General features: G+C 42.6%; 1 protein-coding gene across 3 annotated transcripts in view; it reads left to right on the top strand.

The window, feature by feature from the left end:
• Positions 1 to 21,030, top strand: part of RANBP9 (RAN binding protein 9) — a 635,256-nt gene that overhangs the window by 498,773 nt on the left and 115,453 nt on the right. For all 3 annotated transcript variants that reach the window (XM_085607104.1, XM_085607103.1, XM_085607102.1), the window contains 2 exons: positions 2,062 to 2,246; positions 4,277 to 4,389. In XM_085607104.1, the coding sequence (XP_085463230.1) occupies positions 2,062 to 2,246; positions 4,277 to 4,389 (298 nt within the window). The remainder of the gene's footprint in view (positions 1 to 2,061; positions 2,247 to 4,276; positions 4,390 to 21,030) is intronic.

A 21,030-nucleotide genomic window follows, 5' to 3' on the forward strand; every position in this document is an offset into this window, starting at 1 on the left:
GCATTTGTTGCACACACTCAGTCACCAAATAGTCTCACACACTCAATAACTGAACTCTAGGCCAATGGTTTATATATAAAAAATATATGCTTGTTTTATTTTAGAACCAACAATAGGTATTAAAATGTACTTTCTCAGAAAGAGATGCTTTATATAAATACTTTTGCAATATTTTGCAATATGGAATTGGCTTTTGTAGAAAGTTACAAGTGGTTTCAAGAGGCAACACAATTTTAAACACAATAATGCATTGAGTTCAATGGAAGTTTCAAGTTATTTGCAATAGATAACTTTTTGGATTACTTTTGGAATTCCAGGACTGGATCCTAGATTCAGTCCTGGGACAGTACTTAGAAACAAGTGATAAAAGTCGACTTAATTACTGTGATGATTTTTAGACCATATTTTGCCATTTTAAAAGTTGACACTTAGAAAATATTTCATAGAAAACAGTCAATGATTCCCTATGGCAGAAAATTCGAGTTGCAGGTTTAGTAGGTTCTCGTTACTTTTGTAATCCAGTACTGGGTGCCTAGACTCAGTACTGGGACCTTTATCCAGAACAGGTAAGTAATTACGTTTTCACAAATTATACGATTTTTAAAGAATATTTAAAGTTTGCAGAAATTGACACTTAGAAGAAATTTCACAGAAAAACAGTCAATGATTTCCTATGGGAGAAAATTGGGTTACTGGTAAGTACAGTTGTAAGTATTTTTCAGAGTCATAAGATCCAGCACTGGGAGCTCACCTAATAGCAGGTGAGTATTTTCGTTTTCGTTACTCGGCTGATTTTTGGTGAATATTTTAGGTTTTGAAAAGTCCACACTTAGAAGAAATTTCAGGAAAAACCAGTCAATGTTACCCTATGGAGAAAATTGAGTTATCGGTTTAAAGGTAAGTACTGGACTGGCAGAGTTAAGATTCTGGGCATAGACTCAGGGGTCTCCCAGGGTCAGGTAGGTACAGTTGGTTCACCCTCAGCGGCACAAGTGCGGCCGGGTGCAGAGAGAGTTAGGCCCAATGTTATCCTATGAGAGGTAGGGGGCCTTGATTGGTGGCTGCTGACTGGCAGGCCACACGGCTGTGGGAGCTGGGCTCCTGGTCACTTACTCAGGGCAAGTGGGGAAGTAGATAGGTGTAGAGGTTGCGCTGCCAGGGCCACTCGGGCGGCTGGGTGCAGGGTGCTTTTGTGCCTTCGGGCACTCAATTGATTTCAATGGGAAAGCTCCGGTTTAGAAAAAGACTGCAAGCTCGGGGACCAAGATTCTTCAGGTGCCACCACCACTTCGAGAGGTAAGTTGGGTAGTTGGAGGATAGGAAGGTACCCCGGGATTGGGTACAGGGGGCCGTGGGGCGCCGGGTGCAGGGGTGCCTTTTGGTGTCGGGAAATATTACCCTCTATTGATTGCGGTGGGGGGGGAGGGGGCACCTGGTTCTGAGGCTGCAGGCTTCTTCAGGAGTGTCGAGGGAGGTCCTTGGGTGCCGGACTCGGGGTCACAGTCGCCGTGGTGTCGTCCTCGTGGTCTTTGTTCACTCCGGCACAGGCCAGGCTTGGCGGGTGTAGAGTGTGCTGGGTTCGCGGTTCCGGCCTGCTGCCAGGGATTAGAAGTAGATTTTGAGTAGAGCCTCTACTCATGGGAGTCCCAGGGGCTTAGAGCCAAAAGGTAGCCAGGTCCTCCGGGGTTTGTGAGGTTGCTGGCCACAAGAGATGCCGGTTTAGTGCAGGAGCAGGTTCGAAGGTCGACAGGCCGGTAGGGCTGGGGCCAAAGCCAGTAGCTCTGACCTTTTGCAATTCAGGAAGTCCCTTAAAACGTGGGTATTTGCACAAGCCTATAATTGTGTCCACTGGTAGCTTACAGAACCTGTTGCAGCGCCATGAAACCACCCGGTGTACGTGCGTTTAACAAGTCATTATTAACATTAACATTTTTAACATATAGCTCGAAATTTCGTATTTGCTAGACCTATTACATTGCAAATGCTTGTCTATAATTCCTTACTGTAGTTTTGTAATCCTATTGCTGACAGCTAGTAACCAACATCCCATCTTTCTTGCAGCCAAATCTGTATCCCACCGTGGGGCTTCAGACACCAGGTGAAGTGGTAGATGCAAACTTCGGGCAACATCCATTTGTATTTGACATTGAAGACTACATGCGAGAATGGAGAACCAAAATCCAGGCCCAGATTGACAGATTTCCTCTGGGGGATCGTGAAGGCGAATGGCAGACAATGATACAAAAGTGAGTCTGGCTTGTTTTTAGGTGTGCTGGAAGGCTACAATATGACAGGGAAAGTGGGTTTTAGCTAAAAAATATCTTTTCAAAATGCACGAGTTTCGGGGTTATTTTAATGGTTACTTTAAGGGTTATTGCGTATAAATTAGCTGTCAGATTAGAATTTGCCACAATTTTCACTAGCGTTAAGAGGAACTGCTTGCCCCAGGGTATTCAGGGACTACATACCAAACATTCCAGAAGTTTGGACTAGAGGTAATGACTTCATACAGAGTCTATACTGAGACACCATGTATGTAATTTCATTAACCCCGTCTGCTCCTCTTCGCTGTCATTTAGAGTAACCAAAATTAAAGGAAATCTAAAGAAAGTTTCACGATTCTTTTTTTTTTTTTTTTTTTTTTTTTTACCTTTTAAAAAAATCTTCTCCTACATGTGTTTTAGAGGTGTATTACTATCTCTGATTATATTAACATACGAGTGGCTAGAAGTTGTGAACATTGATTTAAACACAGCCTTAAGAACAAATCACTAGGAAATTATTTTCTTTCAGAAGATTTAATTTCTCCACGCAGCTCTCCAGTGTTATCACCCAAGAATTCACCCCGTTAAAAAAGGCATTCAAAACAGAGGTGCGGTGGCAGGCATTCCTTGGCAGTTTGCAGCACAAGTGCCATTGTCTAGTATCTAGATATTGCCACCATTTGTGCATCATTTGACAACATTGGCTACTACCTGGTGATATTTTTTTACCTAAGAACATTTGTAGATCGCTTTTTTCTGATCTGAGTAAGAAACAAAGGGACTTCTTTCTCTGCTCTGTATTCCTTGGTACACTCTTTTGAAGAAAGGTCCTTTCCAATTTCCATGCATGCTGTGTACATCTGCCTCATAATGTAGCATGGTATTCACAGAAAATATTTTTTCTTTTTTACATTTTTCTTTTGTTCCCCTCTGTCCCCATCAGAGATGTTTAGATTATGGTGGGCTGTAACTTCGTGTTATATTACCTAACTGCCAGCATATCTGTGAAATTGCAGCCCTGCAAATAAACCAGCAGAGCTTGCCTGGTACCTGCTGACGTCAGTCTTTACTTACTTCCTCCATCTATATGTTGAGTAGTTGGAGAACTGGAAATTATCATTGTTGTCTCAATCAATGTTGAGCATGCCCTTGTCAACTGTGGTCGCGCACAAGGCGCAGTGGTTTCATCCGCCTTCTCTTTAAAAATAGCGGGACAATTTCCAAGAAGGATGGGATTCTAATAAATGATAGAAAAATGGTGGCATGGAAACTCCCCGAAAACACTGACCGTTTACAGGTTCGAAAGACAAGCTGTCGATCACTCGATTATTGTTTTATCATAGTATGGCCCCTTATCGAATCAAGGACCATTTAGTGGGAAAGTAACCAACTGCAGCCTTAAGCTAGTACATGAGACTGTAATTGCTCTGGTTGCTGCAGCCTCAGTCTGAATGTAAGCCGCCCAGCTGGCAATGCTCTGCTACAACAGAATTGTTGAGCATAGTAGCTATTTCTAGGCGTCTCTGGCTGCTGCACTTTCCCCAAACGAGGCTCTGCCGTCTCCCCGAAGACAAACCAGACTACTTCCAAGCCACGTGATAGACAAAGAGCAGGGCATCTCCGTACACTTTCAAGCAATGCAAAAGTAGTCGGAAAGCAAATGAAATGCATTCACACTCGCAAGCCCTATCTCAAAGTAAGAAAAGTGCCCTGAAAGTCAAATAAAAACACAGAGATACAAATTAGAAAACAATTGCACTTTTTACCAAAGCCATAAGCATGAATGGTGAGAAAATCGGCATGCACTCTGCAAATCACCGTGGTCTAATTTGTCAAATACGACGGGAATGTCGAGTTATCGGAGTCTCCAGCCCTGCCCCTATAAGTCTCTGGAAGCCAGTCATCGTATGCCTTCTCAATTGCATCTTTTTTTCTATATTTTACTGTGATAAAAATGTTATATTTCTATTGTGTAAGTGTTGCCACTTAATAATCAATTTTGTGTTTATTAGGATGGTTTCGTCATATTTAGTTCATCATGGGTACTGTGCAACAGCAGAAGCCTTCGCCAGATCTACCGACCAGACTGTGCAAGAAGAATTGGCTTCCATAAAAAATAGACAAAGTAAGTCTAGAGTCAGTGTTCAAATTTCCAAATGGTAGGTAAGTTTTATTAATATGTTGATTCTGTTGGATATTGAGCCTCTATGCGGTGTTCGAGACACAAGCCATTTCCTTTATATCTGTTTTGTTCTTCATCTGTGAAACTGAGTAAGGTGGAAAACTTTAAGCAGTATTTGCTATATAAGTGATACGGTAATGTTTGAGGTTGCAGATACTTTCAAAAACTGGATCTCGTCCAACTTTATTTTATTTTTTTTACACCTTTTTACTTTGATAATAGCCAAGCATTTGCATGAAGACCCATGTATTTGAGTTTATAAGGCGAGATAAGGTCCTTTTACATGTGTAACTGTTGCTTGCTTACTTCTGAAGTACACATTTTATCGTCATCTTGATGCTATTTTATTACTCAGTTAGGGATCACCAATTTTCTTTTTTTTTTTAATATGTGTTTTATTTCAATATATTGAATGCATTTGATAAACTATTACAAACCAACTAAATAGATGAGCAATAAAAATCGTAAAGCGAAACATCAATCTCTTTGGAAGTCTGTCGGCAAATCACAATCTGGGCTACAATGGAAAGATGCCCTGCTCCAAGATTAAGCGAATGTTTTTGCTTGAATAAAAAGGTGTTGCTCCGCATTTGCCAGGAGAAGCCTACCTGGTACAAGGAAGCTACAGAGAGGGAAAGTTGACTGGAGAATCTTCATGGAGAACATCTCATGGTACTGAGATTCCTCAAGAGCCACACGAATCCTGCAGTACAGTTGGACAGTAGAAGAGCAGCATCTGGGTTATTGTGATGCCTTATTGTGTTTCTTCAAAAGAGCTGGTTAACCTGCATAACCCCTATCAACTCCATATCTGACTTATGCTTTTATCCCTTAACTCTTTCACCAGAAGGACCCAGGGTAGGTTTACTTTCACAACCCTGACCCGAGTTCAGTTCCGTTGACTAAGGAAGGTCACCGGAAACATTTTAATTATCTTTTTAGTCTACAGTCTGTAGACACTGAATTTTACTGTCAAGCTCTAGCCGGAATTGCTGATGCCAGTGAGTGCAGTGGATTCCCCAGCCACTAGTTAATCTTGGAAGTGGCTGGTAAATCCAGGGACTAAAGTCCTTGCGTTTTAGATACATTGGGTCTCCAAAGTGAGTTCTGGCTCAGTTACATCTGTACCATTGAAAGAAATTCAACCATGGCTATGTCTTCCCCTTGAGCGAGCGGCTTACCAGCAACAGGTAATCCAACACCATATACTCACCTGGGCCCATACACACATTCACAACAACTTGGCAATAACCACTGGGGTCAAGTTTGATTTCTTACCATTTCAAGATTAGTTACCTCTGGTTCTTAACTAATCTTTTCACTGATCAAAAAGTTCTTTCCTCTGGTTGATGGACCATTAGTTGAACTAGTTGATGGTGAAATGACATAAATCAACTTACTTGTAAAATTTTAAATGATCACAGAGTCTGGAAGTGTTTAAAATCTTTATCTAAGAATAATTTCATGTGAACCACTTACAAAGTACAGAACAGTCTCCGTCCCCTCATAGAAAGGAAGATTCAATAAATCAATTATCAAATACATTCAATTATACCATGAAATGACTATGCATGGAAAGGAGAGGATAGAGAGAAAAGAACATAGGCACATAAACAGACATATAGTTATATTTACCAAGTATGGTGTGAAAACCAACCCCCTGGCCAAGGGGCTGGTAAGGGTCCCCAAGGAAAGATCTGGTGACCAAAGGCTTCAGGACAGGAATCAGGACAGATCAATCAATCTACTTAAAAAGCGCAATACCTGTGAGGGTCTCAAGGCGCTGAGGGGAGGGGGTGCCGCTACTGCTCGAAGAGCCAGGTCTTGAGGTGTCTTCTGAAGGCGAGCAGGTCATGGGTCTGCCGCAGGTGGGTAGGGAGGGTGTTCCAGGTCTTGGCGGCGAGAAAGGAGAAGGCGCTGCCGCCGGAGGTTGCTCGTTGGATGCGGGGGACAGCGGCGAGGGCGAGGCTGGTGGAGCGGAGCTGGCGGGTAGGGGTGTAGAAGCTGAGTCTGCTGTTGACGTAGGCTGGTCCGGTGTTGTGGAGTGCTTTGTGAGCGTGGGTGAGGAGCTTGAAGGTGATGCTCTCGTCGACGGGGAGCCAGTGTAGGTCTCAGGTGGGGAGTGATGTGGCAGCGGCGGGGGATGTTGAGGATCAGTCGGGCGTAGGCGTTTTGGATGCGTTGTAGTCGTTGCAGGTGTTTGGCCGGGATGCCTGCATAGAGTGCGTTGCCGTAGTCCAGCCTGCTGCTGATGAGGGCCTGGGTCACAGTTCTTCTTGTTTAGGTGGGGATCCACTTGTAGATCCTGCGGAGCATGCGGAGGGTGTTGTAGCAGGAGGAGGAGACGGCGTTGACCTGTTTTGACATGGAGAGGGAGGAGTCGAGGATGAATCCTAGGTTGCGTGGGTGTCGGTGCCGGTCCCAGTGTGGTCGGCCACCTGGAGTCATCCCAGGCGGAGGGGGTGGGTCCGAGGATGAGGACCTCCGTCTTGTCCGAGTTCAGCTTTAGGCGGCTGCTCCTCATCCAATCTGCGATGGCCTTCATTCCCTCGTGGAGGTTGGTTTTGACAGTGAGTGGGTCCTTGGTGAGGGAGAGGATGAGCTGGGTGTCGTTGGCGTAGGAGATGATGTTGAGGTCGTGTTGGCGGGCCACTTGTGCGAGGGGGGCCATGTAGATGTTGAACAGTGTCGAGCTGAGGGCTGAGCCCTGGGGTACTCTGCAGATGATGTCGATGGCTTCGGAACGGAAGGGTGGGAGGCGGACGCTCTGGGTTCTGCCGGAGAGGAAGGACGGGGCCCAGTCGAGGGCCTTCTCTTGGATTCCGGCTTCATGGATGCGAGTCTTTAGTGTGCGGTGGCAGACCGTGACGAAGGCGGCTGACGGGTCCAGGAGGATAAGGGTTGATGCATCGCCGTTGTCTAGTTGGCGCCTGATGTCATCTGTGGCGGCGATGAGGGCTGTCACGGTGCTGTGGTTTCGTCTGAATCCGGACTGGGATCGGTCTAAGATGTTGTTGTCCTCGAGGTGGCGGGCCAGTTGCGTGTTGACGATTTCCTTGAACGGGAGCAGGGAGATAGGCCGGAAGTTCTTGAGATCCTTGGGGTCCTCTTTGGGCTTTTTGAGGAGGGCGCTGATGTCGGCGTGCTTCCAGCTTTCCGGGAATGTAGCTGTCTCGAAGGAGATGTTGATGAACTTCCGTAGTTGGGGTGCGATGGCTGCGTCTGCTTTGTTAAATACGTGGTATGGGCAGGGGTCTGATGGTGAGCCTGAGTGGATGGAGTTTATGACCTTGCGTGTCTCGTCATCGTCGACGTTGGTCCAGGAGGTCAGGCGGTTGGTGTGGGTGGTGTTTGCAGGGGGGTGGGGTCTGGCGTGGTCTGGCGTGGTCTGGGTAGACTTGGTGTTGAAGCTGTCGTGGATGTCAGTGATCTTGCGGTGGAAGAATTTGGCCAGCGAGTCGCACAGTTCTTGTGATGGTGGGATGGCGTTTGCGCTGGGGTTGGAGAGTTCCTTCACAATGCTGAAGAGCTCTTTGCTGTCGTGTGCGTTGTTATCTAGGTGTGTTTTGAAGGAAGATCTCTTGGCTAGTCTGATGAGGTGGTGATGTCTGCGGGTGGCGTCCTTGTGTGCTGTGTGGCTGTCCGGTGCATCGATCACTGATGCATGCGTAGCACCCCTCTCTGACACGCTCTTCCTCCTCGAGATTCTTCTGTGATCTTCTAAATTAAATTAATTCTAATTAAAGTGGCTCTGCATTCGATTCTAATTCAGCTTCTCACGTCACTCCAACAGCATCCCGAGCTCTGCAGCATTCAGCAAACTCTCCTGTAACTAACTATCTAAGAACTACCTCAATTATACCCTACAATATTCATGTACCTCCCAAAAATGTTTCAATATCATGAAACTCCTAACTGATTGGACCGGCAAGGGGAGGTGATCATCACACCATGCTTACAAATCACTCTTTTCAGTTAGCCCTTTGTTAATTAACCCATCCCCTTAATTCTTTATTCAAACTTTATTTCCCACACACATGCACATTATTTTTGCAACATTTATAATAGCTTTCACAGATTCTGCCATCCTGGTGAACTCTTCACCACTTGGTTCCCAGGCCAGGACACTCGGTGGCCTTGGCTTGTATTCAAGTTGTAGTCATCGTTCCGGATTCATTCTCAATAGGCATGCGCAGAGGAATATTTCAGTCACCTGATTCTGCTTACTTCTGTCATACTCGAGAGGCCCAAAAGCGCACTAATAACAAAGCAGAAAGACAGATGTTATTTTCAAGAATAAATGGTTTCACTGTATACCACCTATCTCTATTCTAACCCCATTAACTTATTAATACTTTCCCCGTGTTAGCATTAATAAAATATCTCGTTTTAGTTTCCAGCAAGCAGATGCCAAGCATGTGAGTTTCAAAGCAGGCATCTTGTTAGCGACTGCGCAAGCCCAAGAAATTCCCTCCAAGCGAAAGCGTGTCATACTACGTAGATGCAGTAGACGCATGCGTACTAAAGATTTTCAGTCAGCGGCCATTTTAGAATCTCACTCGAGTTACTCGTTAGTAAAACACATAGGCACGTTTCTTCTTTCTTTAGTGTAGTCTGTTGTGCATATTACTTCACACAATACAAGGTTAATACGGGTTTAGAAGTTACGTGAGAGGATTGCGTCCGAGCAAGTTTCTTTTCTATGAGTCCTTGCTCCATCAATCCCCTCTCTGATGGCAATCTAAAGCCATCACAAAATTACCCATTCCTAATCAGATGCCATCTTTAGCATATTTAACTCTCTTTTCCTTCTTCACTTTTTGCCTTTATCTTTATTCTTTATTTCTCTCATCCTGTCGTATAGTTTTTCCTTCATTTCTTCTAATTGTATCTCTTCATACTTTCTTTTGGTTCCCTTTCCATTTATTTCATATCTCCTTCTTCACAATTTATTTATGCAATACTTACACCATATTAATATCGATAAAACTATTATTGTTATACCTACTAAGGGAAATACTATTTGTCCAAGGAAACTTATCCCTATATTAGTAAACCAAGTTCCTGCTGAAGAAATGCTTTTTGTTAGTCTTTCCCATACACTGTCAACCTCCAGTGGTTTAAATTATTCGTGAATTTTTGTAATATTCTTGATATATCCTTTAATTTCTGTACTTTTATCCAGTATGTAAGTGCAACAATGTTGCACTTTTAACATTTTACAGACTCCGCCCTCTTTAGCTAATAATATGTCAAGCGCAAGTCGATGCTGAAAAACCATAGATCTCATTGCAACTATTTCTGTAATAATCTTCAAGAAACTTCCAGCAGTATCAGTTGAAAGACTATCAACTACTGTTGACTACTGACAGATTCTATGTGAATTTAGAACAACTCCCACTGAAGGTATCAATGCACTAAATATATCACCTATTATTTCTGAAAAACTAGCTCTCTTTCTTCGTGTTAGTTCATTAGTATTTTCATTGCTTCCTGTCATTCTCTTCACATGATAGATTTTCGGAAATACTATTCCGAAATAGCAACTCCCGTACCACCGTGCAGGCAGCTTATAATAAGCTTTATTCCCACACACGTAGTAAACTCCAGGAAATACTGAATCAGTTTCCCCCCCCCTTTTAGTCCCCAACCTCCCAAAATTAGGAAGTTATGTTAAGAACGTGGGGTTGCCAATACTCTACAGTCTGCAGCGCCACATCTAATTTTATCAATGGAAATCAGATTCCGACACGTGACACTGAGGGAAGTCTCAGTGATGATCGACTCAGGAGCCACCGGAAACTTTTGCGATCTAAGGTTTGCAAGCAAGGTGGGAATCGAAGCCATCAAAAAGTTAAAAGCTGAGCCCGTTAGGGCTGTGGATGGAACCAATCTGTCCTCCGGTCCAATAATCAGTCACACAGAATTAATTCATCTGATCTCGAATGACGGACATGAGGAGAAGATCCAGTTTAACTTGATCGATGCCCCCCAATTCCAATTGATCCTTGGGCTTCCCTGGCTTACTGAACATAATCCAACAATCAACTGGAGTACCCGAGCCATTAAGATGGAATCAGATTATTGTTTGGGAAATTGTTTTAGAGGTCAGCTGAAGGAGCAAGAGGTGAATCCTGCACATTCGTTGTGTCAGACGGGAGGATCAATTTGTGTAATCCATGTACAAGACATACCAGAGGAATATCGAGATTTTGAAGACGTATTCAATGAAGTGGAAGCAGAACAATTACCACCCCACAGACCTTATGATTGTAAAATTGAGATAGAACCCGGTTCAAATCTACCTTGCAGCCGTGTGTATGTTCTTACGGAAAAAGAACCGTTATCCATTGCCGCTAATATCTGTTTTGCTAGATCAAGTGAAAGGAGCAACAATTTACACGAAGTTGGATCTGAGGGGAGCGTATCATCTGGTGAGAATGAAGGAGGGCGATGAGTGGAAGACAGCCTTCAGAACGAGGTTCGGCCTATTTGAATATCAGGTTATGCCCTATGGGCTATGTAACGCTCCAGCAGCCTTTCAACACTTCATTAACGACGTATTGAAGGAATTCATCGACCAGTGTGCACTGGTGTACATTGATGACATCCTTATTTACTCTGAGAACAAGGAAGAACATCAGGATCAGGTTAGAAGGGTGTTACAGAAGTTGAGAGAAAACAGACTGTTTGTAAAGCTAGAGAAGTGTGCTTTCAGTGTCTCTCAGGTTGAATTTTTGGGTTTTGTAATTTCACCAACGGGCATTCTTATGGACCGCAAAAAGATCGAAGCGGTGATAAATTGGAAGTCCCCCGAGAGCGTCAAAGAAGTACAAAGCTTTATTGGTTTTGCCAATTTTTACCGGAGATTCATTGGAGAATTTTCGCATAAGATTTTACCACTCACCCGTCTATTGAAAAAAGGGGTCAAGTTTGAATGGACAACTGAAGCTGAAGAAGCCTTCCGATCCCTAAAGGAAAGTTTTACATCAGCCCCAATCCTACAACATGCAGATCCGACTGAACCATTTTATGTGGAGACCGATGCCTCAGATCAGGCGATGGGAGGAATTTTGTCCCAACGAAGCAAGCAAACGGGGCAGCTGCATCCAGTCGCCTATAGGTCAAGAAAATTAACTCCGGCAGAAATAAACTATACAATCACAGAGAAGGAGCTATTGGCCATAAAAGACGCATTCAAAGATTGGAGACATCATTTAATGGGGGCACAGCATCAAGTCACTGTATACACAGACCATAGAAATTAAAAATTTCTAAAAACAGCCAGAACCTTAACACCAAGACAATTGCGATGGTCGCTATACTTTGCTGATTACGATTTCGTCATTACTTATCGACCAGGGGCCCAGAACGGAAAAGCAGATGCCTTGTCTAGGATAGACACAGAAAATCAAAAGACACCTCTAGGAAATCAATCCATTATCCCAAGTGAAAAGATTATTGGAGCAATCACTTCAGTTGATCCTGAACATGGTATCTCTGACGCAATGGATGAAAAGACATTGAAAGAGTGGGCGAAGAAGGAAGGAAGAGAAGTTCGTAATCAGTTGCCCTACTTCCAAGGAGCTCTGTATATTCCCACTAAAGAGTTGCAGCAACAGATTATCAAGGAATGCCACGATGCAAAGTTGGCAGGACATAAGGGAGAGGCAAAGACCAGAGAACTGATCCAGCGACACTACTGGTGGCCTGAAATGTCGAAGAGTATTGAGCAATATGTTAAGACTTGCGAGATTTGTGCTCAGGGAAAATCCGAAAGGCAGGCCCCAAAAGGTTTACTTATGCCCTTACCCACTCCACCTTATCCTTGGCACACTGTTACATTAGACCTCATTACTGACTTACCCCTTAGTCAGGGCTACAATACCATCTTAGTAGTGGTAGATTCCCTTTCTAAAATGGCTCGTTTTACAGCTTTAAAGGGAGTGCCAACAGCTAAGCAGTTGGCGACTCATTTTAGTGCTCAAATAGTGAAAATACATGGTTTCCCTAAAATAGTAATCACAGATAGGGGTCCACAGTTCATTTCCCACTTTTGGAAATCTTTCATGGAAGGGTTGGGTACATAAGTCCGTTTTTCCACCAGTTACCACCCAGAAACTGACGGTCAAACCGAGAGGGTGAATCAAGAACTTGAACAGTATTTGAGATTGTTTCTTTTGAAACAAGAAGGAAATTGGTCGGACCATTTGTGGGCTGCAGAGTTCGCCCATAATAATGCAAAGAATGTTTCCACTGGGTATTCCCCCTTCTTTATGAATTATGGAAGACATCCCAACTCAACCCTCAGGCAAACCGAGATCTCAGTTCCGGCGGTGAAGGAGATCGTAACACAGTTAGATCAGGTACATAAGAGGGCAATTGAAAATCTTGAACTAGCTAAAGAAAAATATAAGAGTTACGCAGACAGAAAGAGACGAGTAGGCCCCTCATTGGAAATAGGAGACAGGGTTTGGTTAAGTACTAAGAATTTGAGACTAAAAGGTAATCGGAAGTTTCAACCGAGATTTATTGGTCCATATCTGGTAGAGGAGAAAATAAATCCGGTGACTTACCGAATTCAATTGCCACCAAGGTTGAAAATACACCCAGTTTTCCACATATCCCTGTTGAAGAAGGCTCCAGAAAACCTACGAAAAAACCTGCCTCCAAGGCCTCTTCAGCTAGAGACTGGTACAGAATTTGAAGTCCAGGAAATTCTAGACTCCAAACTGCAAAAAGGGAAGTTATACTATTTGGTGGACTGTAAGGGTTATGGGCCCGAGGAAAGATCTTGGGAACGAGATGAAGATGTCCATGCTCCAAGATTAGTTAAGGCCTTTCACCTACGAACTCCAACTAAACCCCAGAGGAGAGAACCTTCCTTGTTGGAGGGTACTGTCAGGACTCCAAGATTACAGATGGGTTTAATTGCGCATCGAAGACTCAAAGTTTGTACACCCCGAGCTATGGAAGGTACATGGGTGGAGCTGACTCGGAAATGGCGCCGGAAAAGGCCACCAGAACCGAGTAGCGGTTAGCGTTCTAGTGTTTGGCAGAGAACGCGCTGGAATCCTAGGTGAGGCTCGCGCTGCTTAGGAACTGTGCACTTCACCAAGAATTCTAGAGAGTCAGGAGCGCACTTCAGAGCGCGCTAACAAAAAGAGTTTTAGTGTTGGTTTGAAGGCTTTTCATAATCAAGACTGAAGGGCATTCGGAAGGCTGTAGATACGAGTTAGTAAGCCGAGTTCAATGAAGTTGAGTGATGTTTGAGGAGAACAGCAAGTCTCAGTTTTGTGAAGATTTCGTACCGAGTCGTCAGGGAGAGGAAGCAGCGTCTACAGGAGCATCTGAAGACAGAAAAAGAAAACGAAGCTAAGTTAACAAGTGTATATTTGTCACGTCAGAGAACTGAAGTAAATTACTGATAGCTATAGAGTTATAGAACTTACTGTGAGGAAGTGGCTTTTCAGTATTTCCGCACAGAGGTCACGAGTTGTAACGGCAAGTCCTGAAAAAACGAAGCGAGAATTGCATTAGATGTTAGAACGCTTGAGCAACTACAAATAATTAGAATAAGATAAAACAATACTTACCACAGAAATAAGTCGTCGGACAGTAGCTTAAGAACAGAGAGTAAAATACCACCACGAAAAGAATAAGAAGAGAAAACACTAAATACACAGATGAATAATTACAAATAGGAAAAGACCCCAAACTCAGTAAGTAGAATACCAAATTAAAATAAATAATACCAAGTTAAAAGAGAGCAAAAGTTCTTAACAGATAAATGTAAATATATTGCAGGTGTGCAAAAAGAAAAAATAACTGTGAACTAAGGCAGATACCAAGGAAGATAAAACATAGAAGAGTGTAAAAGAAAAATAGGAAAGTAAGTAAGAAGCACAGGGAGAAAGATTCACATGAGGCAGATAAACTTTAGGTTTTAGCTGTTTCCTTTTTAATTGCAGACGAAGAATATAGTTAAGGAATTAAAAGGCACACACAGAAAAGAAATAAAAGAAATAGAAGAGAAGCTGAGTTCTGGAATTGGCATGGTAAGGAAATAAGGCAATAGGGTTAAGAGATAAGAGAGGTTTAGGACTAAAAGTTTATGATAACAATAACTCTTGTCTACAGGTTACCTCTTCAGCAATAGAAGTCTGCTGGACGGACTCCTGAAGGAAGCCGCAGAACAGTCTCTTCTCTCTTTTGTTATTTTATCCATTTTCCCCCTTCCCCCAAGATAGCCACTCTAGAGACTTGTCACACTAAGCTCTGGATTGCTGTTGGGGTGGATTTGGGAACTAGCATCTCTTTTCCTGAATTTGTCGCCTGAACTTTTTCTTCTATACCTAATTGTCCCTGCTCAGGTTCTTCGACTGACTGGTGTACCTGAGTATGTTCTTCTGTCTTTATATGGTCCTGCTCAGGGTCACTGTTTTCTTGATTCACTTTTTCCTGAGCGTGTTCTTCTATACCTATCTGGTCCTCTCTATTCTCCTGCTCCTCTAATCTGTTTCTACTCCTTGTTTTGATAAGCACTTTCGGTATGTCAACCACTGGTATCCAATCCTCCCGACTTGTGCTCGGTTGTCCTCTGTCAATCTCCCTTGAATCTTGTGCTATAGATTCTTCAACTGCACAACCTTCAGCTGCCCCAACTGTTTGAAGTTAGTTCTGGTCCTTCTTCATCAGGGGCTGGCACCCTTTTGGTATGACTGGCATGAATCCAGTTTGGTAAACCTGCACATTCACTGCTGTGGTGGTGACCAATATGACTTGCCGTGGTTCATCCCACCTTAGTACTAGGCACGACTCAAGTGTGATTCTTTACTACCACCCAATCTCCTGGATTCAAATCATGTGCTTGATCCGGCTGCCTGATCACTGCGTCTTCTCCAACTCGGTGAGAGACAGAACGCACTAGGTCAGCCAATGTTCTGCAATAGTCCAATACCAGATCATCAGATATATTCAGCAATTTATGTCCTGGTATATATGCTTGTCTCATCGCTCTTCCCATGATAATCTCATGGGGACTCAGTCCTGTGTTTCTGTCAGGAATACTTCTGAGCCCCATCAGTACAAGAGGCAATGCATCTGGCCAACTCATCGAGGTGGATGCACACACCTTGGCCATTCTTGACTTGATTGTGCCATTCAATTGTTCTACCACTCCAGAAGCCTCTGGGCGGTATGCACAGTGCAGTTTCTGTTCAATGTTGAATGCTTCACAGATTATTCAAATTATTTCATTATTAAAATGAGGTCCTCTATCTGATTACAAAGTTACTGGAAAACCAAAACGTGGAACTAGTTCCCGCAACAATAATTTAGCAACTGTTATACTGTCATTTCTCCTTGTAGGGTATGCTTCCACCCACTTTGAGAACAAACACACTATCACAAGGACTAATTTCATTCCCCTACATGGTGGTAATGAGATGAAGTCTAGCTGTAACCTTATGAAAGATCCCTCTGCTTTTCCAATTCTTCCCCAACTGACCACTGTTTTTTTGCCTGGATTTATTTGCTGACAGATTAAACACCTCTGGCATAAGCTGTCTGCGACTACCCTAAACCTTGGATTGTACCAATTCTGTCTGAATAGTCGTATCTTTGCATCCCTGCCTACATGAGTGTCGCCTTGGTACATTCTCGCCATTTTTGAGAGCAAGCAATATGGCATGACTGGTCTGCCATCATGGTACACCCACACTTAATCTTCTGCCCTCTTTTCACAACCCTGCTTTATCCAGTTTTCATTTTCACACTCTCCCACTTCATCCTGTAACTGTCTCACCTCCTCCCATGTTTCCATAAGTGAGAATGACATAAGCTGGCTGCTGATTCCATTTGTTTCCATTTTCCTGTTTATTGACATGCTTGTTTTAGCAAAATATTGTGCAACCTGGTCAGCATATTTATTACCGGCTGTCACATAGTTATTTCCTGACTTGTGAGCAGCGCACTTGACCACCGTTGGTTCTTTTGGCAATTGTATTGCTTCCAATAATTCTTTTACAAATTTTCCATTCCGTATAGGGGAGCCTGATGAAGTCATAAGTCCCCTCTGCATCCAAAGATGGCCCAAGTCGTGCACAGCTCCGTAACCATACTGGCTATCAGTAAATATGGTCACTTTCCAATTGTTCCCAACTTTGCATGCTTTTATTAAAGCTATCAATTCGGCTACTTGTGCAGACTTGACTCCAGGTAAACAAGATGCTTCTACAACTCCAGTTAGTTTGCATACAGCATAAGCCGCACTCAATCCACCTTCCTCAAGCGTAAGGCAGGAGCCATCAACAAATAGTTCATGGTCAGGCTCCTTCAGAGGCTCTTCCTGTATGTCAGGGCGGGGCTTACTGCACATCTCGGTCACATCTAAGCAATTATGTTCTGCCTCATCTCTTACTTCTTCACATCTCGGGTCTGGTAATAGTGTAGCTGGGTTTACCATGGTACACCGAATTACATTCACATTTTCTGCTCCCAGAATTATTCTTTCATACTTAGTCATCCGACTAGGGGTAAAATGCTGTGTCCTGGTTCTTGTTAATAGAATCTCAACTGACTGTGGAACATACACCTTTACTGGGTGTCCCATCACAATTGACTCACTTTGTTCTATGCTCATACAAGTAGCAACTATTGCTTTTAAACAGCCAGGTAATGCTGAAGCCACAGGATCCAAGGTAGGAGAAAAATATGCTACTTGACGTCTGCTTAATCCATGTCTTTGTGTTAAGACTGAGAGTGCACAACCTTCTCTCTCACAGCAAAATAGTGCAAATTCTTTCGTATAGTCTGGCATACATAAGGCTGGGGCCTCACATGAACAGTTTCATAATTTTACAAATGCTTCAACACTTTCATAATCCCAAACTATTGGATCCTTTACTCTTTTTTGTGTCATCAGAATAAATGGCTTTGCCAGTAAGGTGAAACCCACAATCCACTGTCTTCAGTATCCCACAACTCCAAGAAACATTCTTATCTCTCTCTCTGAGTTTGGGGTAATTGCATTTGTTTAATTATTCTGATTCTCCCAGTGATCACTTTTCTCACACCTCTTGCTATTTGGTGACCTAAATATTTTACTCCTGTTCGGCAAAATTGCAATATTTCTGAAGATACTTTGTGTCCTCCATCAGCCAAATGATTTAGTAATGCAATTGAATCAGTAACAGTCATCTCTTGATTTTGATGCTATAAGCAAATCATCAATATACTGCACTAGGACAGAATTTTGGGGCATAACTAGCTTTTCTAGACACTTTTTCAAAATGTTATTGAAAATTGAAGGACTCTCTGTATACCCTTGTGGGACTTGATTCCATACATAAATGTAATACTCAAATTTAAAGGAAAAGATATACTGGCTGTCGGGGCGTAAAGGAATTGAGAAAAAGGCCTGGCATAAATCAATTACAGTAAACCATCCAGGGTATCTGATATAGAATTACTGCTGGATTTGGTACTACAGGACAACATGGTACTACAATCTTATGAATCTTTCTTAGATCCTGTACTATCCGATATTTTCCACTAGGCTTTTTAAGTCCTATTATAGGAGAATTGCAAGGACTGCTCATTATTTCTTTTGAAATGCCTTGTTTAACCATTCGGTCACTTTCAGTAGCTACTCCTGCTTTAACTTCTGGACTCATTTTCTATTGTCGGGTGTTAGGGTAAACTGCACCTTCCTTTCACTGGATCTGCATCTGCCATTAGACCCATTTCTTTTCCAGTAAAATCCCACACTTCTGGATTCACAGTTGTTTTTAATTCTTCTGGTAAGTCATTGTTTGTCATTAGAGAATACATCGCATCAATTTCTGTGCCTTGCTTAGCTAGCATTATTTTGTATATCATATCTTCGTCTGGGGTCTGAATAGCAACACCATCCGGTGTGCAATAATTTGTGCAATTCATGTTGCATAGAAGATCTCTGCCTAATAAAGTCACTGGACTAGAATCACAAACTACGAATTTATGCATATCTTTAAATGTTCCAATTTGCACCTCCATAGGCTTTGTGAGTGGGGTTCTAATCTGCTGGTTTGAGACTCCAACTACTTGGATCGTTTCTCCCGAGAGGGGCAGGCTTGGGATGTCTGCTGTTCTCACAGCAGAACGGGTAGCACCAATATCCAAAAGGAAAGTGATATCATTGCCTTCTACTTTCCCTTCAATAAATGGACCTGACTGATCTACCGGCATGGATGCGCCAAGTACGCATTCCTCCTCCTCCCCCCTCAGGCACCGTCATTGCATATAACTATTTTCTTTGTTATTGTTCTGCAGAAAATATTGTGAAACTACAAAAATTTTCTTACCACTTCCTTGAAATCCGGCCTCCGCACTGTACTGTGTCTGATTTCACAAAATTTGTCATAGGGGCAGGTGGCAACTGATACTGCTGATTAACTACTTGCTGCGGTTGATTCACAAACACCTCATTCTGCGTCTGTGGATTTAAATTTTGATTTGGGCCATTATTATTCTGAATATTCTTACACTCGTTTTTCCAATGTACAAGCTTTCCGCACCCATGACAAGGAAACTTCTTCTTTGCATCCTCTCTACTCAATCGTCCTCTTGGTTTTCGCCCACTCACTGCATTATCACTCTGACCCTGTTCTTTTGATTGACCATCAGTCTGACTGTTTAATTTAAGTTCCTGTTGCTCTGCCAATGTAACTTGTGCCCACATCATTTTCTCCTAACTTTTAATGCCTGGCCTCAATGTTGTCTCCGCAATATTTGGCATATTTTAATGTTGTCTATAGGCTTTCCCTGCCAGCACAACATGTGCTGTTGAATCATCTGACTAATTTCTGGTTTCAGACCGGACACAAATCGATACACAAAATGACTCATGTCCTTATCACCAATCTTTTCAAATCCGCTATATTGTTTAAACACCTGTAACAGGCGTTCATAATAAGCATGTACAGATTCATTCGGTTCTTGGGTTGTTCCATCCATTTTTAGCCAATCTGTTTATTTCGATGGAATTTTCCCTTTCAAGAAAGTAATTACTTGGTGATATTTCTTCATTACTTCGTCTGATGGGGCTCCTGTTTTTGAATCTCTTGGGTACTCATCACTAGGCCAATCAACTGTAATTTTACATTCTGTCCATAAATCGGCAGGTACCACTATGTCAAACAAACCATCCAAATCTTTCAGCTAAACCTTTGAAACCTTCACAAACCTTTCAACCTGCTTGTACCATTCAACCGTTTTTTCCCTCAGCTTGGGAAAATCATTAGTAAATGACAAAATACCTTGTCTACTCCATAGAACATGCACATATCCCCCTCGGGCACAATCTCTCTGCCTTTCCGGATTCTTTTAAAAAGTATTCAGATGCTGTCCGACTTGCCTGTGCTTCCTCCTTTTTCTTTGTCCACCTAGTTTTCCACCTGTCTAAGTCCCCCCATTTTTGTAAAATAGTCATTAACTCGTTAATTTGTAAATTTTCTTCCAGACACGTTCATATTTTCCAAATCTTTGTCAGTAAATTCTGCTCTATAAGGTTTCTGCAATACCTTTGATCTCCCTATTTCAATTCCCATTTCAGAGGCAAGTTCTGTCAATTTTTGCATTTCTAGTTATGCTTCTACATATGAACAATAACTCTTCTTCACTCTAAGCATTTAGTCGATCTATTGCCACATTTCCAGCTAGCATCTCTTCCAATTCCACTTTTAATTTATAAATGTCAAAAATCTTTGGAGGTGTGCTTTGTTTTTCTATTCCCTGTGCCCATCTCTCCTGGTCTTCCAGAGTTACCGCCGTTGCACTTCTGATTCCTGAGGATGTCACTGACCTTCCTTCTTTTGAACTATGGGGTGTAACTCTTCGGGGTTTCATTTACCTGTTCCCTTTACCTGTTCCCTTATTGGCAGATCCATTAATGAAATTACTGAATCACACTTACTGGCTTGATCGGATTCAGAAACTGCTTTATTAGATTTTAAATACTTGGTAAAATCATAAAAGCAGAAAATACAAAAGACAATTATTTAAAATACATATTAAAAGGTACATTTGCATATACAGCTTTCCCAGTGATACATGATTTTACAGTTTAAAAGCTAACAAATTATACTTCTCCTTTTCCTCAGTATACTTTTCAAAAGCCCAGTCATGATTCCAATACAATACACCTTATCCAATAATTGTAAAAATAGGAAGGCCGGACGACATTGCCGCCACGCTCCCTGCTTTAAAAAAGGCATAATCCATCTGGCACGTTCCTTAGCATAAGATTTACAAAAAAGGATCACATGCATAGTTTGCGGTGCTAGATTATCGCACAGACAGCGGCAAAGATTCCTGGACCAGTCATTTATAGCTGGAAATGAAACCAGACGATGAAAACAATCAAACCTAAACCTAGTCAGTATATATCGATCGTATTCCCCTATACACCACACTAGGTAGGGTTGAATGAAGTTACTGGCCAAGGTCAGTTGATCCTGGATCAGAGTTTTTATTTATTTCCACTGCCATCTGGGGGTCTCAAAATGATTTAAACTTAGGGCTTTAAGCTCTTTCCTATATATT

This window comes from Triturus cristatus, chromosome 5_2 (assembly GCF_964204655.1).
Source record: "Triturus cristatus chromosome 5_2, aTriCri1.1, whole genome shotgun sequence".
NCBI classification, from domain to species: Eukaryota; Metazoa; Chordata; class Amphibia; order Caudata; family Salamandridae; genus Triturus; species Triturus cristatus.